The 12304-nt window shown below is 33.3% G+C and overlaps 1 protein-coding gene across 17 annotated transcripts in view; it reads left to right on the top strand.

Moving 5' to 3' along the window:
- ROBO2 (roundabout guidance receptor 2) overlaps positions 1-12304 on the top strand; it is a 1471152-nt gene that overhangs the window by 1446316 nt on the left and 12532 nt on the right. For 15 of the 17 annotated variants that reach the window (XM_058296090.2, XM_058296089.2, XM_058296096.2 and 12 more), the window contains one exon: positions 10854-11027. In XM_058296090.2, the coding sequence (XP_058152073.1) occupies positions 10854-11027 (174 nt within the window). Of the gene's footprint in view, positions 1-8451; positions 8635-10853; positions 11028-12304 lie in introns of all 17 variants that reach the window. The other 2 variants (XM_071214898.1, XM_071214899.1) reach the window with 1 other exon arrangement.

Here is a 12304-nt window from a genome sequence, read left to right as displayed (position 1 = left end):
TCCAAGGGTATACATTTATTGAATTTTAAAACATGGATATAGAGAAAAGTAAATATTCAGTGTTTTCAGTTAAGCATCCATCCTCTGATACTAAAAATGCCTCATCCATAACTATAAAGACACAGCTACTACAAACTTCAGTCTGCACTTCATTTGAGACATTTCAGACCCCCTCCCACCCATTTCTATATTTACCTTGATGACATTTCTCATACAGGAAGTGTTTTACTGCCTTCCCACTTTATTTTTGCCCTAACTGCTTTATAACTTTAACAGATTTTGTACTGTGTTAAAGTTCTGCAAAAAATGATGGAGATTGATTTAGGACAGTGATGAAGAAGCATCATTACCTGTTATTTTCCTCTGCATCCCCTCCTGAATTACACAATGTGTGAGGCATGAGGCCACTTTTCAGTTTTTCTTCTTACCTAGGTGCTTGTAGACTTGCCAAACTAATTAAGATTTAACAACTGCAGATATATGGCTGTGATTGGAGATACAAATCCAACTGAAGATGGCAGAGGACAAGTTTAAATCCTTGCATTCAGAGAACTGACTTATTAGTGCACTATTATATTAAGCCCCTTTGCTGAAATTTCTAGCATAATCTCCTTCAGGGTAAAATTCTGCATATTTTTATATATCTCACTAATGAAAGTTAACTCTTTTCCATTAGGAATGCAGTAAAAATTATAGTAATGAAAAAAATCAGCTATTATCTATGTACTTCTCTTATTGAATATTATACTGTCAAATTTGATAAATATCCTTTGTAGATCAATAAAATGCCATTTTGAACATTTACATGTCCACCTGTTGCTAACATGTTATAGACTCTAATGTGACTGAGGTAAAAAAAAAAAAAATCTGTGTTTCTCTTGTAGCTAGTATAATGTTCATTCCAAATGAAATTTTTATTGCTAAGAAACCCATCTGTTTTCCTACTTGAATTCACTGCTTAATTACTGCCCTCTATAAAAACCTCAGAGTGTTTAGGTATGTATTCCATGATGAATTCATCCTATGAAAATACATTTCCTTAATAAAAAGAAGTTGCTCTCTCTATCAAAAGTAGCCAGGTAGGAAACCACTACCTCTCCCCAGCTTTGATCTTGCTCTACAGTAAGTTTGTGGGGAAGGTAAGATCAAGGATTTAATTGGCCTTCGAAGGCTTAAGTGTAATGTAAGTAAATGGGAGGTAAAAAATAGAAGTACACATATTTTCCAAAAAAGGATAGGGTGTATATATGTAAGGTGCATTCGTGTGTGTGTTCATGTTTATGTGTTTAGGGCATGTGTCTATAGGGTATTTGGGCATAGGTAGGGTATTTTGAGTGTATAAGGTATATATGAACCTGTAGGTAGGTAAGGCCTTGAGGTGTATATATAAATGGGCTGACTGTTATAAAAAGCAGCTTGCTAATGAATAATGTTCTAAAGTGCTTAGGTTTTGTTCAGATGCTTAAAGCTTAATTTAGTGGCACTGAATGAGGTGGGCAATAAAACAGGCACCGTATCCATTGGCTTTTAGTTTTTTTTAAGTTGGTAAGTGCCCACAAAGGGGATTCTGATCTTACCATAAGTCACTCTGAATTCTAAATTTGTTTATAGTTGGAACAAATTAGTAATTACTTTCACCTGAAATTCCCTGGTAGATATTTTCATTTTCATGAATCTAATCATTTCTATGAAATAGAACTAACAGTTATGTTTTATTCCCTGGAATTCTAAAGCCGATCAGAATGATAGCCCAATGATAGCACTGTGATGGGCTAATAAGCCTGTTTATAAAATTATGCAGGATTTCACTTGCCCATATTGCAATCCAACAACTGCCACATTAGGGAACATTGGCTTTTAACAACATGCAGAGACCATCTTTGTAAAGAAATAAGCACACAAACTTCAAATATTTTTATAACAACTAAATAATTTGTGAGGGACTTGTTAAATTTTTAAAAGATGGTTTATGATTGGAAAAGTCAAGAAAGGAGGAAAATACCAATACTTTCTATCGCCCATGATTTCAGTAATGGGAAATATGTATTTGCATATATGATACAATTATTTATTTATTCCCGAAATAAATACTTATTTAATGGCTATTATTTCTAATCCTTTGGCTCTGAATTTGAGACTCAATAATAATAATAACAATAACTGGCACTTAGATGCATTTAGCATGACTCAGGCCCTCTTCCCAGTCAGTGGCCTGTTTTTTTTTCTTTTTTGTATGGCCCGATTGAACAAGGACAGTTCTGAGATTTTTTTAAAAGTTTATAAGGAAAGAAGAAACAACAAACAAAAACAAGGAAAAATATATAACAGAGACTGTGAAGCCTAAAAGAGTTATTATCTGGGACTTCAGAGTGAAAGTTTACTAACCCCTGTTCTAAGGTCTTACCATATATTAACTCACATGATCCTTGGAACCTTATTATTATTCTCATTTTCTGGATAAGGCAACTAAGTCACAGAGAAGTTTAATGTCCTTTTTAAGGTAACCCACCTGATAACTGGCAGAACAATGTTCAAAACGAATCAATCTTACTCTAACGATAAATTCATAGGGATCCTTGCTTGTGATGTGCCCAACTTTCTTCTAATTTCTGGAATTAGTGTATTTAACAGAATAATGATGTCCTGGTCTATTACTTAACGTGTATATCTCTCTTGTTATGCACATATGCATATATATACACGTAATATACATACATATATATGAATATGTATTTGTACAAATATACCATATAATATTTCTTTTGAAAACTTAGTCCTTACCCTACAAACTTAAATCAAAATGTTTATTTTTGTATGTCATTTATTTTTTGTTTTTCTCATATTTAGTCCATGTTCAGTTATAGTGACTCATGCTAATAAAATTCAGCTCCATCAGTACTTTTTGTAGAGATATCAGTTTTTATAATTTTTATTTTAATATAAACTCCTAACATATTTGGTTATAGTAAAGAATAAAAATGTTTTTTGGTTATCTTAATCACCCTCTGGTTTAGGCTAGAAAATACAAATACTTGACTTTTTCAGTCTTCAGGACTATGCTTGTAATAGTTCTTCCTAAATGTCAAGCCTGTCATCTTTGGTAACAGAAAGCGAGTGCCTATAGTTCTTTCTATCATTTCCATGGAGGGAGTCAGTGGTAAGTGTTTCCTGAATTTAATGACAACACCATAGAAAAAAAGAAACATGAGGCCATGGGAGAGAGGGCAGGAGGAAAATGTACTGGCTGAGCATGTAGCCAGGATTCTAACTGCCTCACTGATCACAAAAAGTAAGATTGAGAGTAAGTGCTGTTAAATGAAACAAGTGAGAGTTTCCTTGACTGCTGAACTCTACATAAATAACACAGCTGAAAGGAAATTGTCGCTCTATATTTTCTGTATTTTATGTGACTTTTGCTGGCACTCCCACACCAGGTCAGTATGAAAATAATAAAACCTGGCAGTCTCACCACCCAACTCGACCACACAGCTTTTAAAGCCTTTGCCACTAAAATCAGACACTATACATTGCTTTTGCCACAAAAACTTAGGGAAAATATTTTGTTAAAGGAAATGTCAGACATAATGTTGAAAGTTAAGTCATTTTCTAAAAAACTACTTCAACCACTTTGATACATTTAAAAACTAATTATAGACTTCAAATTTTAACAGATAAAAGGGAAATATTATATGTATATTTCTTATGTGGTTGAAACAAGTTAACAGGTGTCACATAACTCAAGGAAGAGATTTTTTGTGTGTGCTTATTTTAATTTCCATATATATATTCTTTCTGAGGAACGTGGGGTAAATTGTTGCATACTCAATATGTTTGAGTGAAATAAGGACTTCTATAGATAGACATGGTTTCTACATCTAGGCAGAGGTCAATATTTGCATTGATTTGTCCAAAGACACTTATCGCTGAAGATTTTTACTTAACAGATAGTTAGACAGATTGCACATTAACAGGAAGAGTTCCTGGATTAAATATTGGCTGAAAAAATGAGGGGATAGCTAGTTTTTTTTATCTCATAAAAATGGTAATGCAACAATTAGCAGGGTCATATTATAAAGCACAGACTTTACTCTAGCTTAATGGATCTAAGGATAAGCATTTATCAGCAAGGAAGAATTTAGCATAAAATGACATGTAAATGAATTGATGACTGATCATAAATTAATTTTAGTGCTGAAGGTGTAATAGAGACACAGAAAGATGCCACTTTATCATGGTATTTTACTGCTCAGTAACATTTGAGCAACAACTTAATGTCCTATGTGCATTACTTCTTTAATAGCTTGAATAAATTTGAGATTTTTTTTGGCCTTTCAGCAATTTTAAACTCAAGAAATCTAGAAAGATTGAAAATGTAAACACAAATAAATTTGACCATGTGATATAAATTCATTTTTCATTAGATGTTTAAATATGTAATGATTATGTTTGGGGCTATAAAGTGTCACATTGGTATGGATTGCTTGTAATTTGCAAAAATTCTGTAGTTGGGCTGTTTTTACCTGATTAGCATTTAAATTTTTATGTTTATATTTACATCTATGGAAGAAAACTAACTATCACAAAAATTGCTTACTTTTTAACACATGAATTAATGTCTTTCTTTTCGTCCTACCATTGTTTTCTTTTTTTGGCATTGTTTACCTAAATATTCAGATCATTCTTGATGTGTAAATCTAAAGGAAGAGAAGGGATGGAAGCCACAGAGAGGTGAAATCAATGATAGTTAAATACATTTTAAGAATTTTAAAGCATGGAACAAATGTAATATGTAATTAATGTTATATCCTTTTCCTATTCATGAAGTGTTGACAAATATCTTTAAAGATATTTGTTGAAAATGGACCCATTCCACGTCATACCCAAATAGAGAGGAGAGGTATATCAAAGATAAATCCAGAGACACAGAAAGACAATGAAAGAACAAATTAATTATTTTCTGTTTGTAGCACTTGCTCTGTATTTTGAAAGCAAACACAACTACCCTAACTTGAGATGCTCTCCTTTCCTTAGCGTGAGGCACTTAGGCTTCCTGTTGCCCACCATAGCCAAATCTTGAAGGCATACTTCTCCTTGACTGAAGTTGTCTGTCTAATCTCTGTGCTACTGTGGAGTGTAAAGAAGAAAGAAGAGCTTGTGTTCTTTCCGTATTAATCAACACTCACTTGAAGCCCTGTTTTTCATGCTACTTTCTATTCCCAGAGAAGTGGGTCGGGGTGGAAGCATCAGGAAAAACTTCATGGATAAATGGTACTACTGGGGCCATGGAGAGGAACATAAAAGATTGAGAGAAAGAGCAGAGGCACAAAGATGGGAAAGTAGATGAATTGTCTAGAAAATTGTAAATATTTGTGTGGAAATGCTCATCTGAAGGACTCGCTATTGCAGGGAAAGGACAGAGGTATTTTTAGAAAGTCAAACAAACTCTGTGAGAAGGCCTGGCAGTATGGCGTTTATTTAGTGACAACTGCTGTGGCGCAGGGTTTTATCGTAAGCTTTGCAGGTTGAGGGACTAGATTTGTCAACTTGCTAGATCCCTACACTGAAATGACACAGCAAGCAGGCTTAGAGGAAACAGCCCTAGCAATTTCTTTGCAGCTTATTATGGAGAACAACGAATTTTTACAAATTGGGTTAAGGATGATGAGCACGGATGGAAAAGTTACTTTTTGTTCTTATTTGATGTCTTCAGAATGTAACTTCATTGCATTCATTTGTATAAATTATTGATAAATATTATTCAAGAATATCAAGGCATAAACAAGCTACATGTAAATTGCATTTTGGATGATTACGTCACTGCTTTCCCCACTATCCAAATAATCAATAAGAATTGACTAATATATTTCTTATTTAATAATAATGAGTTCTTTAGAGGATATTCTTTTTCTAGGTGGAAACGGGTCATTACAAGGAAAATAAACATTAAATAGTGTTACATATAGTATTTATAGTAAATAACTATAAATGACTTGAAAATATTTAAGTCAACATATTAAATTTTTAAAAATTTCTTTTGTATAGTATCCCTGAATAAGAGATATGAAAATGAATAAAAGATATTTCCTAACCTCCAGAAGTCCACAATTAGAAGAGGATACAGATGTGTAACAACCTGTAAAATAGGGAGAGACATTATATGCTACCTGTATGCATAGAGTGTTGGGAAAGCATGTGTTGGGACACAGAGAGATTAAATATCCTTAGGACAGGTATGTAGATGAAGTTGGAAAAGGGGACTAAGAGGATGGCATTTGATTTGGACTTCAAAGTTTGACTGCACTTAATAGAACTAGTAACAATTCAGAAGTGTGACCAAGGAACAGACAAGGTGATGCTATACAGGTGAGGCAAAAGGACTGCTCAGACCGTAGGAGGGAATGGAGCTAGACAGGTAGTTTGTAGCTAGATATTGGAGAATGTGAATGCCTCTTTCAGTACAGTATGCACATGACATTGGTGAAAAAGAAACAAAAACATATGTCAGAAAATGTTTCAGGAAAATAATCTGGATGACAATGCAGAGAATAGGAAGGATGAGAAGGAAATCAGGAATGGTTCAGAATGGAATTGGAGATGGAAATGGAAAGGAGATGCTTGTTTAGAGAATGGGTTTGAGATAGCAATAAGGCTTTGACAAGGTTTTATTAGCAGATAGATGTTTGGCAGACATTTGGAAATACAGAAAACCAGCCATGGGAGGGACCAGGCCTGAGCTTTCAAATGTTTCAAAACTATTTTCAGTTCTAGATTTTTGTATTCTTTTGTGACCACTCACTGTTTCACTTTGATTTTTTTTTTAATCTACTCTAGCATTATGTTGCAAAGCATCATGTCTCCACTCATTTTGGGTTGTTGGTCCTTGACTTGTGATTATTACCTCAAAAACGGTTCCCCAAGAGGAGGCTCACTTGCTGCTATTATCTTGGCTTCCTTTCAGTGGCCTGTGTCAAGGGAATTTGTTTGGAAAGGAAAAAGAATATCTCTGTGCTTTTGGCAAATAGAATCAGACTCTATCTTTCTCTGTTACACTTAACACCCTTTTAACTTCTCAGATTTTTCCAGTCCCTTTGGTTTCTGTTTTCTGTGTCTTGAAAGAGTATGAACCTTTGTTATTGTATCCTGGTACCTTGACTATAAAATTACAAATATTATATCACAGCAACACTCCTAACTATCGTGTAGGCTCTTAAATATTAGAGAAAGATTAAATAATACATAGCACTTTTATCCCTTTTATGTGAATGTGTTTGGCTGTTTTAAAAAACTTAAATTAGCTTCTTAGAAATATTTTTTAGCTCTGCTTTTCTTTTCTAATTAAGATAAGCAACCCTCATTAATTTGTGTCATGAATTAATGGCACATCAACTTAAATATTGTAATATTAATTTTTATTAAGTAGTAGGTTAAATTCTCACTATGCTTTTATCTAAGAAAAAAATGTAATTGTAAATGACTTGCTGGAGAATTGAAAATAAAGCTTAACTTCTCAGTATCTTCACATTTTGCAGCTCTTAATTCATGAATCCACAGCTCTTTTCCTCTATTTCCCTGTTGCATGTTGCAGAAAAATTCACAATAATGCTGGTGATATCCTTCATAATGCCTAAATTTCTAAGATAAAGAGAAGTATTTTTTTATAATTTTTTTAAAAAGACACTTAGGTTATATAAATGTTACATAGAGTATATAGGGGATTCCCATATACCAACTCCCCACACTTCCCATGTTTTCCCACATTGGGAACATCTTTCATTAGTGTGGTACATTCATTACAACTGATAAAAAGAGTAGTATTAAAGAGAAAACCGGAGTTCTTACAATAATAAAGTGGCAAAAACATATTGGGCATTGAAATTCATAGAACTTTTGAAAAATACTTTTTTCTTATCTTCTAAGTAAATGTGTTTTGGTATTGCCTCTAGGTTTTTCATTGTTTATAACTTTTGTTGTTATTTCATGACTGAGTTTTACAGTTTTAATTCTTGAAATAATTGTAGCCCTTGTACAGTATACAAATGTAGGTGTCATACAGGTTATTGTTGGAGTCTGTATTAAATTCAAAATGTATTAACATTATTTCTTCAACTGAGTCCTTGATAAAAATACTTTAAATACAATGTAATTTGTTTCAAGAAAAGTGCTTTTTTCTGAACTGCAGGAGCTTGAAATGTACATAGCAATTTTTTTAATGAGCATAAAACAATGTAAACATTGTAATAATTGAAACATATGGAACTTGCTTTGTTCATGTTCAGCAAACTATAGAGGTTTTAAATGAGTTCAGTCTTCTGCACTAAGAATGTTTAAAAAAAATAGATGATGCTTGCATATGGATGAAGAAGTCATGATAAAACCAAATTTGTCTTATCTGTACAAGCAGATAAGATATCCAATATATACAACTCACTAGACAACTACATTTGTTTTTAGGTTCAATGGTAAATGGATGGGGCTCTGCATCTGATGAGGATCGTAACTTTTCTAGTCATAGATCTAGTGTAGGTAGCTCCTCAGATGGCTCCATCTTTGCCAGCGGCAGTTTTGCACAAGCACTGGTGGCAGCAGCAGATAAAGCTGGTTTTAGGCTGGATGGAACCAGCCTTACAAGAACAGGTTGGTAGATTCCAAGTCAACACTTTTTGCATGAGGGACTCTTGTCCTTTGGACACTGAGCTCTATTCCTCCTATTCTTTCTCCTTGGTGAGTCTGACTGAGGGCTTTCTTCAATGTGCATGAACACAAATATGAATGCTCAATCACTAGATGCTTCTTTTGCAGAGCCAGCTTACTCACCACCTTCCAGCTGTTGTTTCCCTTTCTCATCAAGGTTCTGCTGATTAACTGGAAAATGCCTCTTTTTTTATAATATAGCTAAGCAGCAACTAAGTTTGCCATTAAATTTTCAATAATTCACACTGCAGAATCCTCACACAATCAATAATGTACCCAATGATTATAATTATTCGGCTTTTATCTCCATCACTTTCCTTTTCCCCGTCTCTTTCTGCGAACGCATATTCTGGGAAGGCTTTCTTGGCATGGGGTTAATGGGTGTAAGGCTGTCAGTCTAACAGTTAAAATGGCTGATGGTCTTATTACTGGTTTGGCTATTAAGATATTTAATTCAATATTTTAATCTTTATTTTAAAGGATGCTAATTATAAAATATACCCACTGCATTTGCAAGTTGAGTAAAATGATGACTAGGTGTGTATTGCTCTTTGGTGTAATCTAATTTTGATTTCCAAGAGTAATAAGTAAAGAGATAAAAGACCAGTTGTATCACTTTTCATATCTGATCAATCCACAAGAAAGAAATGGGGAAATTGTTCTAATAATAGATGAGAAATATGTAATCATTTGTTTCACTGAAATAAAATCACTTCGACATTACACATCCTTTTATGTGAGTATGTGTACTTCTTATATAAATATATAAGAAGGAGCTGATAATGAATCAAACTGAAATACTTTAAAAAACTATTGAAACATTAAGTAGATTTTGGTCTTAATATTATTCAAATTGTAAGGAAGAATAAAACAAAGAAAGATGACTCTGACACTTGAGTAAACTCTCAGGCTGTAAAAAATGAGTCTTGGAAATTTTCCTTAAATCATACCATCAGGGTTGCTTTTGAGCATGCATTATAGGAATCTTAAAAATAAAAAAGATTTCCCAAGCATTGCAGAGGTTTATTTTTTACATAGCATCCAGACTAAAACATATTGTACTATAATGTTTATTTGAATTTTCTTGCATTATAAGGCATAAATCAAAAACTTTATGTTGCTTGAGTGCTTGTTGTGGCATAGCTATAAGCAGAGTAGTAAGAAAGTACAAGGAAACTAATATTTTAGAAGGCATAAGTGCATTTCTTGCATGTATGCTAATAGCTACATAAAGTATTAAGCAATATCATGTCACATTGACTTAAGAAAATGTCACTACATACAATAATTTTGTTTGAAACAAATATATACACAAGAGAATAAATCCATGCACATATACTAAACCTCTCCCACCAAAATATATATAGTATTAAAATCAAAAGTTGTTGAGAATTTTATTAGCTAACCACTCCCAAAATAAATTTCTCCACATATGTACACTCAGGAAAGAACATAGCATCTTTCATTTTTCAATGAGAATTTGGAGTCTGCTAAGATACAATAATATTCATCAGAAAATATGTATAGCACTTTGGATGTACAAGGTATTCTTAACCTGTTGTCTATCCTATACACTGATGTTACTGTTTCTGCTTAGAGAGGTATACTTCATTGTGTATTTGTGAGTGTAAGGTAAGGTGAATTTAATATATGTGTCCAAGCACACCTTAGATGTAAATTTTCAAGTGTAATTAGTATGGCATTTTTCTGTTTTCCCAAGACTTTTTAAGATTCCAATCATGATATATGATTAAACAAATAAGACAATACACAATTCATTTCAAAAATAACTTCTTTAATTTAAATAAGTAAAAGCTACATGGATTCTCATATATCTAAGAAAGTATCAGTAAGATTGTCAAGGTTAAATAAAAATAGAATCAAACAATATTGAGTTTTGGTTGGTAGATTTATGTTTTTTTCATTTGTTAAAATTTTTTTTTCAGTGGGTGATTTTGTTTGCTTATTTAAAATGAGACAAAATAAACACACAGGGCATATATTTTATTGATAGAGATGCAGCAGTATTTGGTCCTTCAAAGGGCATCTCCAGGCAAGTTTACAAGTCAGTTTTAGTAAGAGCAGAAATACAAGACAGACAGAATTAGTGTATTTTAATAACAGACCCCATTCCCTCTCTCTCTTTCTCTCTCTTTTTTTAGGCAAAGCTTTTACCTCCTCTCAAAGACCTCGACCAACCAGTCCATTTTCTACTGACAGTAATACCAGTGCAGCCGTGAGTCAGAGTCAAAGGCCTAGACCCACTAAAAAACACAAGGGAGGGCGAACGGACCAACAACCAGCATTGCCTCATCGAAGGGAAGGAATGACAGATGGTAGGTTTGTTTTCTCACACGTCTTCTCACTAAAGAGATGTTTTTATACAATAGTTTAACTCGGATTAGAGTAGCTATGGTAGATTCGGCATTGCCTTATTACATTACCTGGCAATACGGTCTTGGTTAAATAAAACACCCTCTTATTTCTTAATAATTTTGAATCATTTGTGTGTTATCAAACCCCAAGAATTATAGGCACACCACTTTTCAATGTTGATTTTTCTGCCATTCTGCCATTTTCCATTAATGCTTTTCAGTGAATGTCCCATTTTCCAATAAGGAATGAATAGATAAGCAACATGTGTATTTGTCATCTTGTTGGAAGACTTACGAGATTGAATTAAGATATTTTAGATCATATTTCATTTCTGGAAAAGACCTTGAATTTACATAGTAATTTGGTAATTTTCTTTTAGTTTCATGGATTTCAGAGCAGGAAACTTTCTATAAATGTCCAGATAGTAAACATTTTTGTTTTGCAGACCACACGATTTCTGTCACAACTATTCAACTCTGCCATTCTCATGCAAAAGCATCTAGATGTAGTAAATCAAAGAATGGGTGTGGTTGAATTCCAATAAAATTTCATTTACAAAATAGGTAGCAGGCCTAATTTGGCCCACAGGCCATAATTTGCTGATCTTGTCCAATCCTTTTATTTATTTATATTATCCAATCTTTGAGTATTTACTTAAACTCTGCTAGTTTCAGGGAACACAATTTTGGTTGAAGACATCCTTGTTCAAGAACAAGTAGTTTATGAGTCCTACAGTACAAGAGCTGTTTCCCATATAGTCAACTTAATTCTCCTATCTTTTAAGTAGGAATAAAATGCTTATCCTGGAGTTCTTTTTAAGAATTATAATAAGATAATATATTTAGAGTGACTACTATATTGTCAGATCCAAAAATTTGCCCCCTTCTTAGAAATGGCCCCTACGTGAACCACATGAAGACACATGAAATTGAACTTTGCCCTGAGATAGTTCTACTAAACCACAAAAGGATGGACCTAGATCATCTGTATTTTAGAATCATCTGGAGATATATTAAAATATACATTGGCAATCCTAAATTTGTTGTTTTGGTATGGAACCTAGTTAGGGGTATTTTTTAATGCCTCATAGGTGAATCTAATATGCAGCTAGTTTTGAGAAGCCATCGTAGTCCCTAGCACTCATCCCAGGTATCGTAATAAGATGGAATGAGGTTTAATTGTAAAAAAAAAAAAAAAAAAATGCTAAGGAAGAACTAAAAAGTCAAACATACTACTT

The sequence above is a fragment of the Dasypus novemcinctus genome, chromosome 4 (genome assembly GCF_030445035.2).
Source record: "Dasypus novemcinctus isolate mDasNov1 chromosome 4, mDasNov1.1.hap2, whole genome shotgun sequence".
In the NCBI taxonomy this organism is placed as follows: Eukaryota; Metazoa; Chordata; class Mammalia; order Cingulata; family Dasypodidae; genus Dasypus; species Dasypus novemcinctus.
This window is presented reverse-complemented; position numbering and strand designations above follow the sequence as displayed.